General features: G+C 38.9%; 1 protein-coding gene across 2 annotated transcripts in view; it reads right to left on the bottom strand.

Moving 5' to 3' along the window:
* Nucleotides 1-251: 251 nt before the first annotated feature.
* ENTPD3 (ectonucleoside triphosphate diphosphohydrolase 3) overlaps nt 252-24,337 on the bottom strand; it is a 65,098-nt gene continuing 41,012 nt past the window's right edge. For both annotated transcript variants that reach the window (XM_077491498.1, XM_077491499.1), the window contains 8 exons: nt 22,351-22,468; nt 19,095-19,245; nt 18,728-18,887; nt 16,815-17,045; nt 13,249-13,521; nt 4,162-4,272; nt 3,502-3,639; nt 252-1,854 (listed from right to left, as the gene is read on the bottom strand). In XM_077491498.1, coding sequence (XP_077347624.1) covers nt 1,666-1,854; nt 3,502-3,639; nt 4,162-4,272; nt 13,249-13,521; nt 16,815-17,045; nt 18,728-18,887; nt 19,095-19,245; nt 22,351-22,468 — 1,371 coding nt within the window. In that variant the 3' untranslated portion in view covers nt 252-1,665. The remainder of the gene's footprint in view (nt 1,855-3,501; nt 3,640-4,161; nt 4,273-13,248; nt 13,522-16,814; nt 17,046-18,727; nt 18,888-19,094; nt 19,246-22,350; nt 22,469-24,337) is intronic.

Here is a 24,337-nt window from a genome sequence, read left to right as displayed (position 1 = left end):
AGTTATCCTGAAAAATATTTTGAAAGGATATTAAAAAAAAGTGCAAAGTGGGAGAATATAGTGCAACTGGTCCCAAAGTCAACAAACCTTTATAAGAAAATACTAGTTAAAAACTCATACCTGGTAAATAAGCCTAACCACCACACAGTTTTGCATACCTTCATTGTTTTCACTTTATGTTGCTCTTAAAAAATGTTTAGACAGAAGATTGTAGTAACAAGCTAAATATGCCACAAAAAATTTACTTGACATTGTAAAGAAAACAAAAGAATAGTCTTTATTACATTTGATCTGTAATAAACAATATAATTATACGCATTACAGTATAATAAAACTGATCAGCTGACCTTAGAAACCACCTTACTTAGGTTGTGTACACACTATAAGAAAATTGAGAAAATAATAGTCTTGTTTTACTCGATGTTTCACAGCAAGTTGGAATCAAGGATGGAAATAATGTATGAAAATTCTCGTATGACAAAGGCTTTTTTGTTGTTGTTGTTGTTGAATCTTTCTGATCGTGCGCAATCTTTCGTATCTGATTTTTCTCATACGAAAACAGTACACATTAAACAAAAATCTTTTGTTCAGTTCACGTATGAGAAAAGTTTGTCCCTTTGGAAATTGTCATTTGGAAAGTCTGAATCTGATGTCAAAATTTGTGTAAACACTATATGAAAATTGATAAATTGTACAGAATTTTCCTTCTGATTTTCTCATAGTGTGTACTCAGCTTTACAGATTGATTTACTAAAAACTAGAGAGTGCAAAATCTGGTGCAGGTGTGCATGGTAGCCAATCAGCTTCTAACTTTAGCTTATTCAATTAGAGAGGTGTTCCCCTTAAAAAAAAAAAAAAAAGTCAGCAGCTACAAATACTGCAGATGCTGACTTTTAATAATCGGACACTTACCTGTCCCAGGGTCCACTGATGCGGGGGTACGAAGCCCCGCTCATTCCCCCCTCCGCTTGGCAGTGCCGGCATACTAACTGTGGGCACCTGACTGCGGCTTCACATCCGGGCACCCAATGTGCATGCGCGAGCGGTGCCGCGCGCCGTGATTGGCCGTGCAGTCATCTGGGACCTGTTACGTGTCCCAGATGACTGACAGGAGGGAGGAGGCAGAGCTGAGCCCTTCCAGCCCCGATGGGAAATTGATGTCACCAGCCCAGGCACTGGAGGAGGCAGACTACGAGGAACCCCCTAGCAACAGGCATTTAGAGGTGAGTTAAAAAAAAATCCAAATGTTTTTTATTTGTTTTTTTAGGAATTTTAATGATTTTTTTTTTTCTGTGGAACACCACTTTAAGCTTTTACAAAAACAAAAACTATAAGCTAATTGTTTTCTATGCAACCAGATTTTGCACTCCCCAGTTTTAGCAAATCAGCCCCTCCCTTGTTTTAAATAAAATTGCACATTTTCATGGAGTTTTAGTCATCATACACAAAGGTTCCCAAGTCTCTGTTATTGTCCATAAAACAATCCCTGAGGTGTCCATACAATGAAACCTAGCCATAACATGCCATCTTTTGACACAGTACATTGATAACATGACTATTAATATTGAACATCTTTCCAAGACAAATGATTGTCAAAATGTCCATGGGTAATAACTGAACAAACTCCTGTTCTTATAGTCCTTGGAGAAAACATTGCTAGTATCCTCAGCATGCCCGGATTAGCAGTACCACAAGAAATATCAGACAAAGTAAAGATATTGCTGCAAACAGGAAAAGAAGTCCAGCAAAGACGGTGGGCCTCAATGGGAGAAGAATCAAGGGTCTCTCTGCAGGGATCATATTGGTGAGGTTCAGCATGTAACCCAAGGACCAGGCAATGCTGCTGTTCCCAACCTGTTAAACAAAAAGATGTATCATTTATTTTAAAAACATAAAATGAAAATATAGTTTAACTAAATCAACTATGTTTTAAAGTAAAACTAAAAATATTATTTTATCTTCTTTTGGTATAAAGTAAGAAAGGGATATAACCCCTGTCTGGAACTCTCAGGTCAAAATTTCCAACATCTGTAAAGGCCCCTTTCACACGGGACGGATCCGTAATGATCCACCCCGTGAACATCCACTTGCTCAGCGAGGATCGTTCTGTTTATCCCTACTGAGCCGGCAGATGACAGGGTGGTCCCTGCACACTGTGAAGGGACCACCCTGTCAGATCTCCACTGTCTGTCCGTGTTCATCCGATCCGCTCTGCAGAAAGATAGAAAAATAGGATTTTCCTCTGTCTGCAGAATCGGACCATAGCGGAGACTGATGATATCGGGTGTCAGCGGATGTTCATCCGCTGACACCCGCTATCCCATAGGGATGTATGTATGTACGTATATCTTTTCCGAAAACGGATGGATGAAATACGGGCATACGGTCTGCACGTTTGAAAGGGGCCTTAGTGAGACATATAGTCTTGCTCACATAAAAAAAAAAAAAGATCTGTATGGTATGTGATTGCTCTTTAAAGTAGAGCTTCACTCTCTCGATCAACATTGCCTATTTTTAATCCTTATGCTGCTAGAATTTGTAAATAGATAGGATATATGTACAGGAGCATTGTTTAGTGGGATTTTTAACAGTGCCAGAGACAATATCCATGAAGAAGTTGTCTTTAAAATTTAACAAATTTTATTTATACATATTAAAATTTGTTTAACATAAAAGTTATCAGATAATCATTTTATGACATCATGGGAGACATGTTTAAGTTAGGGAATGATACAATATTTTTAACCCGACATGTTTCTCCCTTAAGGGCTTCCTCAGGGCATTCATTTGATGATTCACCAGACAGAAACTCCCAAAAAATGCCAGCTCAGAGCCACTGGAAAGCCGCAGAGGGCACAGGGTAAGCCGTGCGGCCACAGAGGGTACACCAAGACCTGCTAAAATAGAGTTGAATGAGAGTATTAAGATGAAGTATAGATTATCACAACCAACCAGGGGTAAACCTGGTGGTGTTTGTATGGTATAGTGGTCACCCTTAGGACTTCCCACCAAATAGATAGAAATGTATATTATAATTACTTGTTTTAAACTTTTTTTAATTTCTTCAGTTACTTCCTGCTGTCTATGCCTAGGCAAATTATGCCATACATCATAGTAGTCTTCAGGAGGTGAGGATGGCTTTTCTCAGCTAAGCACAACCTCCTGCATGCATACCTGAGCTAAGGGCATGGGGATTCCAGGAAGTAAATACCACGTGAATCATCTGCTCTTACTCAAAATGGCCACTGCCAAAATGGCCACTGCCAGAAATGCTAGGGGGTGTTTTTTCAAAGTGAATTCTCAGCAAAACAAAGCATAGATTTATGAATAGATGGGGAGTTTGCTATTACAGTAAGATATATGTAACAAATGCTTCAGACTCCAAGTATGGGGCACACATCATTAAAGTTCACGTATTTTACTGTGTAAATTACAAAAAAATCATGTTTGTCCATAGTTCACTTTTAAGCAATTTCAGTATGAAGTCATTTGTAAATTTACCTCTTTCTGAAACTGAATCTGTGGCCAAGACTCGCTGTCAAATTTATATCCGTGAACCAGTAGATAGTAAATATAATTAGCTGAAAAGCAGTAGGACCTTGCATATTTTTCATCAAACTTTAGAAGCAGTTGTGGAAGCTGTAAAAAAATATATGTTATTCATTATCAGCATCTTCTGAGCTCCTCATTTTGCTATAATTCAGATTTCATTACAGAAGAATTTCCGGTATGGATGTTTTTACACCCACGCTGGACCCGTTTAACTATGCATATACCATATCTGTGATTTCCCCTTGGAAGTTGGAAATCCCTGTGCTAGACACTCTAGTGCTACTACAATGATCTCCGCTAGTTTCTGTGTCCTGTGCCAAGAGGCTGCCCTGCTGCTTTGTGAGCACAGGCGGTCATGGTGGCCCAGGCAACATTCAGAGAATTCTTTGCATTTTCTCAATGAATGCATAGCATTCTCTGATTGGACAAGGTGGATAACCTGATGTCATTCTCCACTTCTTCTAATTAGAAAATCCTAGGAAACACTACTCCTTTAGTAAATTAACCCCTATGGCAATGCACAAAGCAAAAAAACAAAACAAATTTTTATCATTCACAACATGGCATCATTAGTCAGATCGTGCTGTGATCCAAGAGAAAAATACAGACCTTGCTCCAATCTTGAGAACAGAAAGATGACATACTTGAGTTAAATTCCTCTAATGAGAAATGTCCAGTAAGATTTAAAGCATTTGCCGTATAGTAAAATCCTGAAAATGCCTGTAAAATAGAATAAAAAAACAAATGAATAGTATAAATTCATTAATGCGTTAATATGTTGGTTTTATTGTATGGTGATAAAGCCTTTTTCAGGTCAAGTTACAGTTTTCGTTTTCTTTGCAAGGTTCCACTTAGAAAAGTAGGCTTGCGTTTCAAGGATTTTTTGGGGGGGGGGCAGGGTTCTTGATTTTTATTATATGTTGATAGAAGTTTTTTTTAAGTTTAAGGTGCTGAAAGCAGCATCACTTGTTGCTGATCATGCTGTTCTTGGAGATGCCTTTTGTTCATAGCAGGTCAGACGTAATTTGAAAGAAAAGTACAGAAGTGCTAAAACAGTGTGCATCTAAACTACATCACATTAATCACCCACATTTAATACACTCTCCTATCCCCATGGATAAAATAAAGTTATGCATATATCATTTTTTTCTGATTAAAATTATCCTGCTGCTAGCCAATTTTACACTGTAGTAAATTTTACACTTATTTCTTCTAGTTTCATTATTTTATTAAACTTCAGTGGGCCTCCTTTAATGCTACTATATACATTTTTCTAGATGATATAATTTTACAATTCAATGGCCAACCTGCTATAATCGAATTGAATGAAATTACCATTTGAAAGAGACTAAACATGATGATATACACTGGATGTATATATCCTTTAGGGCATTTAATGTCACCACTTAGCCTTCTGTACATGACAGCACAGCCATATTTGTTCTTAACTGACTGGTATTTTCTTATATATCTAAAAGCTTGTTACTAGCTTAGTGCAGTCATAGCCTTAATTATGGAAATGGTATTAAATATAACTCTAGGCAGCTCATCTGTAGGTTTATATAGGTCATTAACCCCAGTCTAACAGACATGTATTATGGAATTATATACCAGGCAGTTATTTTACAGACCCTGGATTAAAAGACATTCTGCATTCAATTAGCTATTTACAACTGGGATCATTGACAAGCTGTGTAAAATCTAGCTAAGAAGGATTTATGTTTAACCAGTTTTTATTGTATTTTAGCATACCAAAGAAATATATACAGAAGATAACCAGTTCAGCATAAAAAGAAACACAAAAAACAGCATACGTTGCCATACAAGGCAAAATGAGCAAGAGTTTAGAGTATACCCTAGGAGGTAGCAGAATAGGCAACCTATATACTGAGCACATGGAAACACCACTTGGACATTCAAAACTGAGACAACTAGATATAGCAAACAGGATGTAGTGGGATCAAATATAAGGGCCTCCATGTGCTAGTATGAAAATAGCCTCTAGGGAGCCTTTCTTATACATATTCCATATTAAAGCGGAGTTCCACCCTAAAGTGGAACCTCCTCTCATCGGAACCCTCCCCCCCTCCGGTGCCACAATTGGCACCTTTCGGGGGGGGGGGGGTGCAGATACCTGTATAATACAGGTATCTTCACCCACTTCCGGGCATAGATAGCTGTAGATTCTGCGGCTATTATGCCACTTTCTGTTCCCCCCTCCCCCACTGTCTGCTGGGAAACATATGGGTCCCAGAGACAGCAGGGACCATCCGACTCGCGCATGCGCATTAGGGAACCGGGAAGTCACTTCCTGATTCCCATACTGAAGATGGCGGCGGCAACTTCGGGTGCTGACATCACGGGAGCGCTGTCCTTATTTTAAAAGTCAGTAGATGCAGTATTTGTAGCTGCTGACTTTAAAAAAATAAATAAATTTCGTCGGAACTCCCGCTTTAAGCTCACTGGCACTCCCTAGGTCTATGGGATCAAACGTATCCCTGTGTATCAAGATAAGCAGTTTTGTTTATTCAAATTGTCTTCTTAACCACTTCAGCCCTGAAAGGATTTACCCCCTTAATGACCAAGCCATTTTTTGCAATATGGCACTGCATCGCTTTAACTGACAATTGTGTGGTCGTGCAACAATGTACCCAAACAAAATTGATGTTCTTTTTTTCCTACAAATAGAGTTTTCTTTTGGTGGTATTTGATCACCTCTGCAGTTTTTATTGTTTGCGTTATAAACAAAAAATACTGACAATTTAAAAAAAAATATATTTTTTACTTTCTGCTATAATACATATTAAAAAAACATATAAAAACACAAATGTATTCATCAGTTTAGGCCAATATGTATTCTTCTACATATTTTTGGTAAAAAAAATTGCAATAAGAGTATATGGATTGGTTTGCACAAAAGTTATAGCATCTACAATCTATGGGATAGATTTATGGACTTCCGCCCTGCCGCAGTATATGTGCAGTGGGCGGTCTGGAAGTGGTTAACCTAGTTAATTTAGTGGAGATTAGAGATAATGGGGGTTATTTACAAAAGGCAAATCCACTTTGCGCTACAAGTGCAAAGTGCACTTGAAATTGCACGGAAAGTGCATAAGCTGTAAATCTGAGGGGTAGATCTGAAATGAGGGGAAGCTCTGCTGATTTTATTATCCAATCATGTGCAAGCTAAAAAAAAATATTTTCCTTGCATGTGTCCTTCGGATCTAGTGAAAAGTGGATTTGCCTTTAGTAAATAACCCACAACGTGTCTGTTCTATGCCTGGCTGCTACAAATCGATAGATAAATCTGATTGTATTGTCTCTGACTTGCATAGTTTAGAAAAAAAAATGGTCACTGCTTTCACTAAACCTCATGTCCCTCACTCGGTTTGGGGTTCCTCAGACATACCATTATATTTCCCCCCATATTATTCCCATCCTCTTTTTTTGGGGCACCAAAGGTGGGGAAGGGGCCCTTATAAATCAACATTGGGAAAAGAGCACTTTGGGGCGGGGGGCTTTGTTACTCCCCCTTGCTAAGTTTCCTCCTTCCATGTTGAAAGACATGTGGTCTAGTCTACTACAGGAAGAAGGTGAGGCACAGATGCGCTGCTCTCCCTTTTCTCGCCACCCAGGCTGTATGCTTGGATAAAAGGCTTTATTGGAATATTAAAGAGAACCACATTTCATTTTTCTCCTTTGTTATTTTAGTTACTACATTCAGGGCTGGACTTACCATTGGGCTTGACTGGGCTCAAGCCCATGGGCCCCGCCCAATAGGGGGCCCTGCTGAGATACATAGCCGAGTGTACTCAGCTCGGCTCCGCTCACAGTCATGCCCAGTCCCGCCCTATGATGGATATAACACAGAGACTAGGCGTGACTGTGAGCCGAGCTGACTACACTCGGCTACTCTCGGCTCAAGACTGTGAGAGGACCCGAGAGCCGCCGAGAGGACCCAAGAGCCACTGAGAGGACCCAAGAGCCGCCGAGAGGACCCGCCGAGATACACAAGACTCTGTATCTAGGCAGCGCCATTTTTAAACTTCAAGACTGCAATGACAAGGCTGCAAATGACAAGGCTACACTGACAAGGCTGCAAATGACAAGGCTGCAAATGACAAGGCTGCAAATGACAAGGCTACACTGACAAGGCTGCAAATGACACTGACAAGGTTGCAGATGGATGGGCAAGGCTGAGATGGACACTGATAAGGCAGCATTGATAGGCATTTAAATGTAAGTTTTTTCCTTCACCACTTCAGCCCCGGACCAATTGTCAGCCTAAGGATCAGAGGTCTTTTTACAATTTCGCACTGCACTGCTTTAACTGGTAATTGCGCGGTCATGCAATGTTGTACCCAAACAAAATTTGCGTCCTTTTTTTCCCACAAATAGAGCTTTCTTTTGATGGTATTTGATGGCCTCTGCAATTTCTATTTTTTGCAATATAAACGGAAAAAGACAGGAAATTTAGGAAAAAAATATAGTTTCTACTTTTTGTTATAAGAAAAATCGAATAAACTCAATTTTAGTCATACATTTAGGCCAAAATGTATTCAGCCACACGTCTTTAGTAAAAATATGTCAATAAGCGTATATTTATTGGTTTGTGCAAAAGTTATAGCGTCTACAAACTAGAGTACATTTTCTGGAATTTACACAGCTTTTAATTTATGACTGTATTTAAAAGGGAAAACACTGCGCTATAACAAACAAATACTGAAAACTTCAAAACAGCTGCCAACACTTCAAACAAGCAAAGTTCAGTGAATATAGAGTAACAAATAGTGTAGCGCTGGATATGTGTAAAAGAACCGTACATGAATAAATTATGTGGTTACAAAAAACAAAATGTGAATATACTGAAAATACAACATAAAAACTGTGGATACTAAAAAGTGTTAATAACTAAATAGTGAGTCCCAGTGGGAAAAGTCCACATATATTAAGTAGTGCACAAATGTTGTGGTAGATATTCCTCACAAGGAAATCAGGGAGTCCACAGGTCAGGTGAAACCAAGGATAACGACTTGTCTGAAGTAATTTCAAAGAATAGGTAAAATACTCTTACCAGAGAAGATGGACTCATCTGTCATAAGACGGTTGAGTCAACAGCGCTTGGGGTCCAAACATGGAACCATTAGTGGATTGATGGTAGTCCAAATGGATACTGGGGAGGCTTCCGATGTTATAAGACTATGGTGAACGTCTCTCGAAGCGTCTCTCAAAGTGTCAGGATCGGATGAGTTGCATTTGGCACCCCACATTGCTTTTTCTTCCTTTTAACATTTATTTTCTGTGATCACATTTCATAATTCTGTTTATTTTTATGACCTTTTTTAAATAAAATCCAATGGTTATCCTCTGACCTGCACCATTTGGAGCTTTCTTTTTCCTTTATATTTTTTGTGGACCTCCTTCCACATTTGGGGCCGGTACCCCAAATGCGACTCATCCGATCCTGACACTTTGAGAGACGCTTCGAGAGACGTTCACCATAGTCTTATAACATCGGAAGCCTCCCCAGTATCCATTTGGACTACCATCAATCCACTATTGGTTCCATGTTTGGACCCCAAGCACTGTTGACTCAACCGTCGTATGACAGATGAGTCCATCTTCTCTGGTAAGAGTATTTTACCTATTCTTTGAAATTACTTCAGACAAGTTGTTATCCTTGGTTTCACCTGACCTGTGGACTCCCTGATTTCCTTGTGAGGAATATCTACCACAACATTTGTGCACTACTTAATATATGTGGACTTTTCCCACTGGGACTCACTATTTAGTTATTAACACTTTTTAGTATCCACAGTTTTTATGTTGTATTTTCAGTATATTCACATTTTGTTTTTTGTAACCACATAATTTATTCATGTACGGTTCTTTTACACATATTCAGCGCTACACTATTTGTTACTCTTTAATTTATGACCGCCAATCTCATTTCTTGAGGTGCTAAAATGGCAGGGCAGTACAAACCCCCCCCCCCCCAAATGACCCCATAAATGATATATTGCTCACACATGCCATGGTTATATGTGGAATTTCACCCCAAAATACATTATGCTGCTTCTCCCGAGTATGGAGATACCACATGTATGGGAATTTTTGGGAGCCTAGCCGCGTACGGGACCCCGAAAACCAATCACCGCCTTCAGGATTTCTAAGGGTGCAAATTTTTGATTTCCCTCCTCACTACCTATCACAGTTTTGAAGGCCATAAAATGCCAAGATGGCACAAAACCCCCCCAAATGACCCCATTTTGGAAAGTACACACCCCAAGCTATTTGCAGAGAAGCATGCTGAGCCCATTGAATATTTTTTTTGTCCCAAGTGATTGAATAATGACAAAAAAAAGAGAGCCCAGGCATGTAACGCACCCCAAAAATCAACCACCGCTTTCAGGTTTTCTAAGGCTGCAAATTTTTGATTTCACTCCTCACTACAGTTCACAGGCAGGGGAAGCTTCTCATTCGCCAGAAGTGATCGCGAGAGGGTGGCTAGAAATCAATGGCCGCCCCCTCATCACGGATCGCTCCTGAAGTGAAACGGACCGCCGCCGCCACACAGGGGGGTTCGATCAGACCCCCCATCCACTGGAAGGCAGGTACGTACAGGTACGTTGATGTGCCTGTCCATGCCATTGTGCCGACGTATATGTACAGGCGGCGGTCCTTAAGTGGTTAAACTTCCCTCCTAAAAGTTTTTTCTTTAAAATTTCCTCCGTGCGTGTTATATGCCGATAAATACGGTAATTTATAGAAGGGAAGGTAGGGCCCGAAAGTGACTCAAGCCCAGGGGCCCCCACCACCCTAAGTCCTGCCCTGACTATATCCCATTGAAATAAATCAGTTTGGAGTGCTGCTGCTGCATGTAAATCAGGCTATTTGTAAAAGAAAGAATATCAGTTCCACAGCCATATTTGCTGCCAATGTATAATGTCAATGTCAAATGTTTTTTTTTTGGGGGGGGGGTTGCATTGATACTTGTGCTCACTGGCATCCTATGCCCTTTGTATTTATAGTATTTTGCCTATTATCCATAAAAAACATTACCGGAACTTACTAATAAGATTTTGCTTCCTTAAACTTTATAAGGATTTACTGCTAGGTTCGGGTTTTGTGAATTTAAAATAGGATTCGCCAAAACCTCATCAACCAAACCCAGATGCACTCATCCCTAATCCTTAGTGTGGGAATGTAGTAAAGGACACAACCAAATCCTGAAAATATTTTCTCAGTACACCCTTCTATCTTTTATTCTCTTCTTTTGTTTGAAATATTACAATTTTCTCCATAAATAGCATTTAGTTCCATTCTCTTAATTGCATCCATTAATCATGAGCCGTGGCATCAGAATTCTCCTTATTACAGCTGACATCACTACAGTGCTTGCCAGTATGCTTGTTAATGCCAATGTGGATATTGGAACACACAGAAAATAGATCATATAGGAGTCTGTTGTAAGTTAAAAAATAAATATTTTCTTCATGACCTTTTAAAATGGTCGATTGTTACCCTATTTGTTAGCATTGTCCTGTTTTCCATAGTTTTCATCCTTATGCGCTGAGCAGACATAGGGGCAGGTTTAAAGCAGAACTATAGGCAATACTTTTTTTCTTTCATTTTGGATACAGTAAGGAAGGTTATAACCCCTGGGGGGTTTTTTAATTTGTGTCCCCTTTTGGTGATTTACCTTCACTTCCTGCCCCATAGCCAAACAGGAAATGAGAGGAAATCCCTGCAAATTAAGGGGACTCTTTGGGGACCCCCAGGTCACTAGAACTAGTTGTCCCTATTGGAAGATTTCCCCTCTATTAATTTTGTGGGGACAACCCAAAATTTGGGATTATCCCCCTAACGGGGGGCACAGACAGTAATAAAAACTGACAGGTGTTCTAATCTAGCTCCACACTATCCAAAATAAAAATATATATATATGTTTTGCCTTTAGTTATACGTTAATACCTATGAAAATGTGCTTTGGACTTCTATCAATGCCACCGGTTTGAGAGGTTTCTGAGATCATTCAGAATTTTTGACAGGTACATTTGACCTGCAGGTGATCTTCTTCTATCTAATGTTGAACAGTTTCAAGCTGTTTTTGCATACCTTAGATTCCTTTCACACCATTCAGGTCATCAGTTAAGTTCATCCGTTTTTCATCAGTTTAGTTCGTCTGTTTTTTTTCAGTTCAGTTCATCCTTTTTCATCATTTCAGTTCATCAGTTTTTCATCAGTTTTTTTTACATCCACTACCAATGCAAAAAAAACAGATGAAAAACTGACCATTTGTCAGTTTAAATCCATTTTTCATCCAATCCATTTTTTAGCAGATGAAAAATAGGGCTTTCATCTGTTCAAAAAAAAACGGATGTTGATGGAATTGGATGAAAACTAATGAAAATAGATGATCATCTGTTGTCATCTATTTTTCCATAGGAATGCATTGATAAAGAACAGTCTGTATGTGTGACAGGTATACTTGCATCTGACATGAAAAATACATGATTTACATAGGCTTTTATGGCTAGCGTTGATGGACTTTGTCCATGCCAGAACTGTTTCTTGTACAACAGAATACAACTTCTGGAGTGCTGTAATGTGTTGAATTCTCTTGTAATGTATTATTACATTTCCGTGCATGCGTAGTCTTCTTCTTAAGATTTTTTTCAGACGAAAGCTGTACTAATTAAATGAAAATCAGACGTTGTGTTCACTTACAATAACATTTTTCTAGCCTGCACCTTTAGGTTTTGTTGTCTGAAGAGTCGGGATTGTCCGTTGAAAGCACTATACTAATGATTAGAAAATCAACCGAACGTTCGATATACCAAAAAAATTGTCCGATCTTCATATCGTGTGTTACGGCCTTTTCAGGCCTTCTCCCCACTGAATTACAATCTATTTCAAATGAGTGACACAGAGATACAAATAGGAGCAGTACATTGTCTACAATCTGCTTAAAACTACCTTTTTTCTCATAGCTCTTTAAATCTGAAGTTGGGAATGATTAAGCAGAACTGTGTGAAACGCGTTTACAAGACTGTGTATTGGTGTCTTTTGATGTCATTAAACGGCAATTGGACTTACATCGATGTGCAGCCATTTCTTCTTTACTTTAAATCTCAAGTACACAACAAATAGTTATATAGTTATATACTATATATCACAGTTATAATATTCAGGTGGTATGGTCACACTTTCGATATTCCTCTGATTTTGACTCCTTTATCTCTTCAAAGGTAAGAAGACCCCATTGCATAATGGAACCTCCCAAAGTTCCTTTTCTTTTTATCGCTACCCTTTTTTTTCTACTTCTTCTTTTTCTCTTTCATACTTTCCTCCTTCTGTTTTCTATGTATACCTCATCAAATATATGATTTTTTCACATTGACTGCTACCTCAGATATTGTACTTCCCATCTAGTAAGTACCTTTTCCTTTCCATTTGAAATTTTTTCGAATATAGTTTATGTTTTTTGACAACCTGGTGGGTATGATACTGTACCTGATATATATGTATTGTTGACACTGGTGAAACTTACGCCATTATCTACATTGTACGCTGAATATAACGTAATACTCTAGGGTTGTATGAGTTTGTACTCATTTGTCTAGATGAGACTTGTAACTGTTCTGTCTGCAAACTCTTAATAAAAAAGTAATTGAACATAACTATGCACCTTACCGAAAATTTTCCTTTTACGTTGGGTTGGTAAATACCATCAAAAGAACAGTCTTGTTCCCCATGACATGCAGTGAAATTAAATAAAGTTGACACTTTGCGCAGGCATTGATCTGGGTCTCCTGTCCCCTTAAAACGAACAAAGTGATCCGGGTTGTAATTAGCTGGCCGTAATTTGGCTGAACACAGACTTCCAAATATGTAATTCATTGTTAGATTCACTTTGTAGTTGCGAGGATAGCATGGGTTATCAACAAAGGCTTGTCCATGTATTCCCTGAATAAAAAAACAAAGCAAAAGGTAAAACCATATGTAAAAAGTACTAAGCATTTCAGTGTCAAAATATATAAAACTAGTTACTGGAAAATATAGTTATAGTTCCTCTTTATAAAATTATACAAATACAAAAGGGAATGGAAACAATACAAATTAAAGGGATTTCCAAGAAAAATCCACTGTTTGGTTTGAAGCCCCTTTGTGTTGTACCATAGAATAGTTGCCACTTCTCAGATTTAGTAAGCTGTTTAAATAGCTGATCTTTTTTGTCACAGACAGGCTGCTTCAGGAACTGATCTTACAAAAACATGTGAACACTTCACTTTTAATTCAAATAAGGAACAATGTAGTAGCTTCACATGCTTAGCCCTGTCTCCCCTCTCTTAATACACATATAACTGCATATATAATACTACATACTCTGTTTAGATATTAAATGTATATATGATAAAGGGCCCTTGATCTTCTGGGGTGGAAATTGGATCCAGTCTTCCCCTACTATTTCTACTATTATAGATACTATTCCATATATTTTACATGTAAAAGTGTTGAACTATAGAGTAACTTATTACAGTGACCTACTTTTAAAGTTTTACTAAACTCAGGACTAGGGATAGGCAAGCCATTCGCCAAACACCCGAACACCCTGCAATGCACTGAGTGCTCCGCAGTGCGTTCTGCGCTCTGATTGAGCAAAGCTTTGCTATCAGGCTGCAGTGTAAGCTGGTTGTTAAGGAACAAAGCCAGGAAGCCGGCCGTGGCGCCAATAAAACCAATGAGTCATCAGCTGTCCAGATTCCGATAAGCCCCCCGCCTGCAGACCCCGACAACCACAACCCAGGGTTGTGGGGAAGAGGCCCTTGTTCTCTTTTTTTTAATGTTGGCCCCGAAGGGCCTGGTATGGACTGGGGGTGGGGGGGGGGGGTAATCCCATGCCTTTTTTTCTTCATTGACAAACCCATTGACACACTGCACTGACACATTATATTATATTGCAGTAAAAATGCACTGATGCACTTCAATATACTGGAGTAAAACTGCACTGATCAATACAGGCATACCCCGCTTTACGTACCCTCACTTTACGTACACTCGCGAGTACGGACACATTTGTGTCTATGGGAAATCTTGGTCAGCTTGGCATGGCACTGCTCCCAAATTATAAGTGACAGGGGAGCACCAAGAGGGGACCCAGAACTACAACATATCCGATTTTGGCTAGCTTGCCTAGGCAATCAGTTATACGGTATGCCTGTAAATGACTATTGCAATGCAGTACATGCATTGAAATGTGAAAAAGGTATTGCTTCACTTTAAGTACATTTTTGTTTTACAAACAGGCTCTGATCCCATTGTATACTTAAAAGTGGGGTATACCTGTATACTGCAGTAAAAGTGCACTAAGGCACTTCAAAATATTGCAGTAAAAGTGCACTAATGCCTTCATTATACTGCAGTAAAATAGGACTGACGCATTTCAATATACTGCAGTAAAAGTGCCATGACACACTACACCGACACACTTTAATATGCTGCAGTAAACCTGCCTGGCACACTACACTGACGCACTTCAGTATACTGCAGTAAACCTGCCCTAACACACTAAACTCAACTGACACACTTCAATATACTGCAGTGAGCCTGCCCTGACACACTAAAATGACACTAAAGTAAAAAAGGAAGGTTGTACTACACTCCCGCTGCACTATCACGATATTTACACTACACTGATACTTTACACCCACAATAGAATCACAATAGCACACTATAGCACACTAGCTCACTAGTGGCAAAGAGCAGAGCCCTGTTCTAAATATCTCCAGTCCGATATCATACTGCAAATAGCTTCTCTGGGAAGGAAGCTTTTATAGTGTGGGGTGGGTCTATGAGCAATGAGCCATGATTGGGCACAGTCATCATTACTTTCTCTAATCATGGCTCTGACAATGTTCTGTGCCCTAATTGGGCAAAGCCTTCATTGTTTCAGCCAATGGGTGAATAGCCCGAACCATTCGCCCAACACTACCCAGGACACTGCATTCAGTATATCTGGTCTCCCACAGTACACAGAACATGGAAATGCAATTATTTTAGTAAATACAAACTGTTTAATACCTTTTCTCATCATCAGTATATAGCAGTCTTGAGACTTCTATCAGTATCCAACTAAGCACTGTCCTATGAGGCTGCATGGCTCCTGATCCTCTGCATGGACAGCGCTGATTGGCCCTGTGCTGATCACATGCACTCCCCCCCCCCCAAAGAAACCTCTCTAGCAACACACGGCAAACTAAGCATGTACACAGTGCACCCAAAGATGTGTGCTATCAGGAGATCAATTGGGAACTGTGGAAGAAGGGGAGGATCAGAGAAGAGAGGCTCAAACAGCCTTTTTACACAATACGTGGGATTAACCCCTTTGGTTCCACAGTGAGTATACCAAGCATGCTTTACTGCATATACAGACTGATTTTACTGTTGTGGATTTAGTAACACTTTTATTTCTGAAAATATTTCCATGATGTCAATTTTAGCCCGGGGATTGTACAGTTTGGTCATTATCTACCTGATCTTTTACAATAAAGCTGTTTCCTAAAGCACAGGAATGCAGTGCCTATTCCTGTGTGATTCCTGTGTATTCCCCTGCAGTGCGATTTTCAGCCCATTAATTTGAATGGGCTGAAATCGCACCAGATCACACAAAAAGTAGTGTGTGCACTACTTTTGAAAAACACACCGCACCAACTGGTATGGTACTGTAGTACTATGTGATCTGGTGCCAGCAAACTCACTGCATTTGGGGTGCTGTGAACAATATATTGGCACCCGTAGCACATCACGAAGGCAGTGTTATTCTAACCAGTCCTATCAGCAGATCCATTAATCCAAAGCTCTCAACGGTCCCTTATTTGAGACAACTGTCCATCTTTTATCACTCTTTTTATTTCTGATGTCTGGGCCTCTAAAAAACAAAAAAAACTATTTACCTGTCAAGTGTTATGCCACACTAAACCTTCCATCTAGTCTCTAAATGATTGTATTTATTTTGAGACGTTGCATAAAGGAAAAAAGGAGTGGTGAAAAAAAGCACTCACGGTTTTAACCAATCGCTTTTGACATATTGATCCTTCATAGTCCGCATACCTGATGACGTAGCAGGAGTTTGTCCTTTGCCTACTTTGCTCTAAAGGTGTCCTCATTTCTCATATTAGAACATTAGAAGGAGTTTGTGCATAGTGCTTCCCTGGCAGAGCACACACACATATACCATGTCTATGTACATATCCTAATACCTGAGCCAGTGATGCCAGCAGACGTTTTTCAGATTCATCTCTACCATAGCACTGAAAGCTGTGAGTATATACATTGTATTTATAACCATATAGAGTCACTTCCAATGTGTTGTTCGGGTTCTGTTCAGACTTCTCTGGAATAAAAGATATCTGCGTTGAGGCACCACCCAAATCCAAAGCTCCTGTTGTCTCTGCACCATCAGGATGTACCCATGTACTCCAAATGTTTTTCTAAAGGAAGAAAATATGATTATATACATATTCTATGTTTTATAGAAACAGTCAATTATTAAATCAGTTTTGGTAGGTTGCTCGACAAGGTAAGCATAGGTTTCAAGGAACGAAAGCATAACTATACGTTCACAAATTAAAAAAAAAAAAAACAGAAGCAAAAAAATGGGCACATTTGGCACAGCTTTCACATAGAATAACACTATCAAACAGAAACTGCAGCCCTAGTAATGTCTGGAGGAAGACCGAGTACAGCAAATGCATAAGCCTGAACTAAGAGCACAAGAATCAGCAGGAAAATAATAATTAAATGGAGGAGAATAGGGTGTTCATTAAGGCTGATTAGAGTAAATTACAGGTTAATAAGAGGTTAAACAGGAAAATTTAATAAAAAAAATAATATTTTTACTTGCTTTAAATTGACTTCATCTGCAGATCAAAGTTCATCCCTTTGATCTGTAGATGAAGAAAAACAGAAAGATACAAAAAGAAACAATGGGAGTTATTTACGAAAGGCAAATCCACTTTGCACTGCAAGTACACTTGAAGGTGCAGTCACTCTAAATCTAAGGGGTAGATCTGAAATGAGGGGAAGCTCTGCTGATTTTATCATCCAATCATGTGCAAGCTAAAATTTAGTTTTTTATTTTCCTTGCATGTCCCCTTCAGATCTACAGTGACTTTACTTCCAAGTGCACTTGCAGTGCAAAGTGGAGTTGCCTTTAGTAAATAACCCCCAATGCTTCTTTTTATCTTTTGGCTGAGCAGCTGAGCAATGTGGTTTATAAACATTGTCCGGTTGCTTTTTTTTTTTTTTTTTTTACAGCTCCAATTGCCAGGACTTCAGTTATCCTTCAGCTGTCAACAGGGTAACCCTGTTTATTGGATTGTTAAATACGTGGCGGCTTTTTTTTTGTTAGTGGGGGAATCTCGCTGTCAGCTGAAAGAACCAAGCCTGAAAGTATCAGTTTCAGATATTGGTGCATTTTCACAAACTACTGATACTTGTGAAAATGCTTAGTATCGGTGCAACCCTAGTCAAAATAAAAACACAAAAATCAGAACAAAGGGCATAGTCTACAGTCAGTAAGATTTGTTCCTTATGCTGAAGCCTCTTCTGTTACATTAAATCCTCCTCCATCGATGCCGCCCATCCCCACCAGATGTGTGAGGGCAGTCAAAAGTTCTCATCATGAGTGCCCTCACTATGCCCGCCTTTTCCACCCAGCTCCTTCATTGATAGAAGCTAGTACTAAAGCTTCTATGAATGAAAAGCAATCTATAAATGGAGGGGGGTCCTTTCTCCCATCCGCTTGTCTTCCATTTATACATCACTTTTCATTAATAGAAGCTTTAGTACTGGCTTCTATGGCTGGTGGATCTGGGCAGAAAGTGTGGGTAAAGTTGGGTACGCTTTATGGGATTCTGTCACAGCTCCCACAGTTTTATTAATCCCTGCTACACCAGAAGATTATAATGGGGGAAGGGGGGGGGGGGACATCAATGGAGGAGGATTTTACCTAACAGAAGAGGCATCAGCACAAAGAACACATCCTACTGGCGGCAAGTTAGTCTTTTTGAGTTTTTTTTATTTCACTCACACTTTATTACATTATTACATTTGTATACTGAAATAAGATAATGTGATGTCAAATATCATGGTATAGAAAGCATTCACACACCTCCAAGAAATTTCCCAGTAAGTAGTTGACTGTGATCCATCCGTAAACACCTTCCTCCTGACCAGTTATGATGTGAGCTCCTCTAAAATCAAAAGGCTGGGTTTGGAAGTAGTTCTCAATACTGGCAAGGACTCCTTGAGCAGCACTTTCATTTTTTAACCTATGTGGTTAACAGGAGACAAAATGCTGAGAAACTAGAAATATTGATTTGCAATGGCAGCCATAAATAAAAAAAAATAAGAGCTAGAATTTTCTGTTCATAGATTGTGAATGTAAAACCAAATGTGTTGTGTGTGATTTGATATGTCTGATGCTGTTGTAGTATCATTTATGGGAGGACACCTCTTTCTATAAATGAATCACTCACCGGAGAAGCCTCATTCCCGCAGTGGCCCCCAAATATGCCGGAGTGCTGTTTTGCTGATTATGTGGTATTGTATCTTTTACTTTCTTCATACAGTTATCTATATTCTCTGCAGCTTTTTCAGGTTCAGCAGCGTAACTGGAGATGCCAAGGCCTGAAGACATAGCAAGTAAAATTATAACCCTAGCATGGTATTGTCCTTTAAGAATGTAATGTACCTTTTAACAGAACTGTTAAGTATAACCTGTCTTTAAAGTGGTTGTAAACCCTTACAACCAACTTTGAACTACAGGTAAGCCTAGATTAAGGCTTACCTGTAGGTCCAAGAAAAAGGTTTATAAATTTTACATATGCAGCAAAGGCACTTTATTACAAGCCCTTGTTCATCAATGCATCTAAAGGCATTGTGGCAAAATACATTTTTAAACTTTGCACAGAAATCTTATTTTCCTGTAAGTGTGATCTGAAATTCAGCTTTACCTTTTTATGCACGAAGCTTGGGGTTCCCAGCAAAACACATTGACGTCATCCCTTTAAACGTCAAACACCGCTCCAAGCTATCCCCCAGCATCCCCACTCCACTCCGGTCTATGGTGGGGACAGTGCCATAGGAACACGGGCTATGGGCCTCTTTGCTACTGCTAGTAGCGGCAGGTGGCTAGTATATTCAGCCGTGCCTCGTCGCTCTTCACATCTCTCAGGTGACTCGTCTCTGATGCTGAGCACAGCCACGAGGAGAGATGACGGGAGCATGGATCAGCTGCATCCGCTTTCTTCGCATACCACTGCGACTCAGTCTCCAGCTGACAGCGAGACACGTAACTACACATTGGGGTTATTGACAAAAGGCAAATCCATTTTGCAATTAAAGTGCACTTGGAAGTACAGTCGCTCTAAATCTAAGGGGTAAATCTGAAATGAGGGGAAGCTCTGCTGATTTTATCATCCAATCATGTGCAAGTTAAAATGCTGTTTTTTATTTTCCTCGCATGTCCCCCTCGGATCTGCAGCAACTTTACTTCCAAGTGCACTTGCAGTGGTGCAAAGTGGATTTTCCTTTAGTAAATAACCCCCTCTGTCTTCAGTTCATTTCCAGTTCCTTAGATTCATTATATATCAGTGGTCACAGCTTTGCAACTTCAGCTCCCCCTCCCATTCCCCAAGTACTGTTCCCAAATAGTAGTGTCCCCTCAGCCTGGACTGTCGTCCTCTGGAACCCTGACATTTTGCAATGGCTGTTGCTTTCATTTAATCCAGTTAACATGACTGCTTGGCCCGGTGGTGCTATTCCCCTCCATTTGCACTTAAATATATTTCTATATAGGATCATTTTGGATTCATTGGATGGTGTCTAGATGTTCTGTTTGTGTTTGTCTTTAGATGGTGTAAAGAGCAGGATTTGTTTATTTTTTAATGCAATTTTTGTATTTTTATTTTTCAATAAAATGTATTTTTGATATTTATTAACTCTATCTGGATATTATTTCCCTGTGCTCTCTGTGTGGCACTTGGCATTTGGCACTCTTTTTACATACCTCAGTTCAGCCTATTAGACATATGCTGTTTGTTTCATTCCAAAATTTAAATTTGCATCATTTATTGTTGTTCGGAAATTTGGATGAATCCGATATTACAAACCAAAATGCGGACGAAATTCAATTTTAATTCAAAAACAAATTTGAATAGAAATCGAATTCGAAAAAATTAGAAATCGATTTTCGAAAAAAAGAATACAATATAATGAATAGTAAAGTATAGAATATAATTTAATAGAATAGAATAAAATAAAATAGAATATGACAGTTTTCCTGAAATTCAAATAGAATACATTCAAATTCGAATAGAATAGATTTGAAATGAATTCAAAACCATGGAATCCAAAATAATAGAATAGAAAATAAGAGAAAAGAATAGAATAGCAAAACAATAGAATATAATAAAATATAAAGAATATAACCATCTTCAGAAATTAGAATTTTGAATAGAATAGAAAAACAATAGAATAGAATAAAATATAAAGAATATAACCATCTTCAGAAATTTTAATTTCGAATAGAATGAATTAGACTAGAAAAGATTTGAATAGAAAAGAATAGAAAATAATCGAAAACCAATTAATATAGAATAGAATAAAATAGAAAAAATATAACCGTTATATTGTTTTTATTTTATTTTATTCTATTCTATTGATTCTCGATTCTATTTTTTATTTTCTATTCTATTCTTTTGGAAGATGGTTATACAGTATATTCTCTTTTTTTATTCTATTCTTTTATTTTCTATTCTAATCTTTTTTATTCAAATTTAACTTTATTCTATTCGAATTTTGAAAGATGGATATATATTATATTCTTATTATTTTATTTTATTCTATTCTTTTCTATTATTTTCTACCCTATTCTAATCTTTTCTATTCAAATTCAAATTTGAAATTTGAATTTCGGAAGATGGTTATATATTTTTTAAATTTTATTCTATTTTGTTCTAATTTCAAATTGTCAGAGAGTCAGTATCAATAGTCTAATGCAAAATCTGCATTTAAATAAAAACAATTTGAATTTGAATGGGTTTTTCGAATTCGAATACCGATTCAACATTTTTTTTTTATTATTATTCGAATGTGGTCTAATTTTTCTAATTCTGTTGAATTTTTTGAATATGAAACTAACAAAATAAATTCCAAAAAGGAAATTTATTTAAATAATCAATCAAAATGAAATGAAACAAAACAAATGTTTTCATCCGGCACATGTCTACAGTCTATAGACACATGCAGGGTAGCCTCAGTGAATCCTTCCCCTCAGCCCAGAGATTTGTTCATCTGGTGATGACATTACAGGGGCTTAATAAAAAAAATAAACCCACAAACAAGGTAAGGGGAAAAAAAACACTGGATGATGGTATACATTGGAAGAGGGAGGCTTTGGATTAATGATAGCTGCTGCCCAGAGCTTTACAAAATACAGCGCACTAATGTTCATACTGTCAGATTAATTAGTTTTTTTTAGCCTGCGGAGGCAAACAGATTGCGTTTACGGGAATTATATTTCTCTTTGAATTATGTCTATGTTAATTTAATTTAGCTGATATTTCATTCCGTGTAATTTGTTACCATTAACAGTAGGATAAAGGTCAATCTATTGCCCTAAGTTTATTTTACACCATGTTGAATTCTGGAAATTAAGCAATGACACAACATCATTTATTCCTTTTTTTTTTTTTTTGGTGGAGAATGCGGGCAATGAAAAATCATCCTTACCATTAACATTACACTTGTTGGTCTGGCTCACCACTCCAGTATTGTTTTCTTTCTCTGCAGGCCACTGGTAAACGTAGACCGTTGTTCTTGATGATCCTGCATCCAACACTATGCCATACTAATTAAATATAAAAGACATAATAAGCATGTTTGGTTTATTACTGGTAATCATAACCATAAAATATTTGCAATCAAGTACTTTGGGCCTTTTTTATCAATGCCTGAAAGGAAACATTTGGTGCTGCTCTTAAAATCAAGGCAGGTTCTCTTTTAAAAGGGAATCGCAAGCACAAATATTTTCTTTTAAATGTATTCCTCAGTTGCTGGTAAACGGACATTTAGGCATTTTTTTCAACTGCCCCTGAACCCTCCTCTATGTTATATTATCAGTACATGTACACAGGTTTGTTTATAGTCGTTTCTAGGCAGTTGTGTTTAGAGGCTTTTTTTGGAATCCAAAAAAATGCGTTCAGAAGCTGTGTTTAGAGGCATTTCAAACATCAAACGTGGCTAAACGCGACTAAACGCGGCAACTCATGTTTAGCCTCATTTCATTTACAGGGGTTTTTAATTTTTGGCTATTTTGAAAAAAATAATAATTTTTCGAACACTTCTAGACGCACCTAAACGCGACTAAACGCAGCGCGTAAACGCGGCTAAACGGCCGCTTTTAGACACCGATTTCTAGCTGTCAAGTTAAATCTTTCAGGAGAGGTTGAAAAACGTCCCGTGTACATGAAGCCTTATTAAATGCCTTGTGAAAGTAACAGTGACACAATCACAGTGTTTCTCATAGCCTGTGCAGAGCTGAGAGAGGGACTCATCGGGTCTTCTCACTATAGGCTGCCTGCAGAAGACTACAGGAGAGGGCGGATACAAAACCAATCATCCTGCACAAGGAGAGAGAGCTACAGTGACCGAATATTATGTCAGGAAGCTCCTGTACAATGTGCAGAAGCTGTTTCATGATGGATTACTGTACAGATCTGGAAGAAATACAGAAATAACCAGTGGCGGCTGGTGCTTTTTTTTGAGGGGGGAACAAACAAACACCCCCCCAGCGGCACCTCAACCCCCCCAGCTTGCTGTCTGCTGCTCTGTCCAGCACTTACCCCATCTAGGCCGCGGGCAGGAGGCATCGGGCATTGGGCAGCTGGCATCATGCAGCGGGAAGCAGGCAGTGGGCAGCAGGCATCATGCAGCTGCTTCTGTGTCCTTTTCTCCATCAGCCATGCGTCTCCTCCCCCTAGGCATCCATTAGTATCGCCTGTCTTTTCAGCCAATCAGGTGACGGTCTCAGACCCTCTTCCTGATTGGCCAGGAGGAAGATGAGTGTTACAATAATGAATATTCATTCACTATTGTAACACACCTGGGTGGGCTCCGAGCGCATTCTCTGTGCCTGAGCCCACCCTATTTTGAAGCCTATTAAAGCCTCTGGTGAATGGATATGGAGGGCGGCAGCATGGATGTGGGTGCGGCACCCGTGCGCCCTTGATGGATGGGCCACTTCTGGAAATAACACTATGATTCAAGTAAGAATACACATCCCCTTGTATTTAGACAATGATTGCTTAGCTCAGAATTAAACTTTAAAAATCAACTCCAGATTCAGGTCTTTTCCCATAGGTGAAGCCCCCAACTCAAAGGAGGCGTTTCCATACCATGCTTCTATATTGTGCCTGTCCTGGCAGATGCCCTGTCCTGGGAGTGATAACGTCAGAGCTGCCTGAATATAGTGGTCCTTTGTTTTCCAGGTCCTTACCCAGCATGTTTCAACCTGGAAGACTGAGGATATCTTGTGGGTAGGAAAAGAAGTACTGTGGTGGACAGCTCTGGATTGATTGTAAGTATTGCAGGCAGGCTGAGATACTTTTAAAATTTAACTGGCTGGGGACCCATAATATGGGGGAAAAAATGTCTGGATTTGACAATGTGCTCTGAGCAACACAAAGGGGCTTATTTACAAACTGATGAACAAAGAAAT

This window comes from Lithobates pipiens, unplaced genomic scaffold (genome assembly GCF_037356315.1).
Source record: "Lithobates pipiens isolate NorthernLeopardFrog02 unplaced genomic scaffold, aLitPip1_a1.2 Scaffold_19, whole genome shotgun sequence".
NCBI lineage: Eukaryota > Metazoa > Chordata > Amphibia > Anura > Ranidae > Lithobates > Lithobates pipiens.
This window is presented reverse-complemented; position numbering and strand designations above follow the sequence as displayed.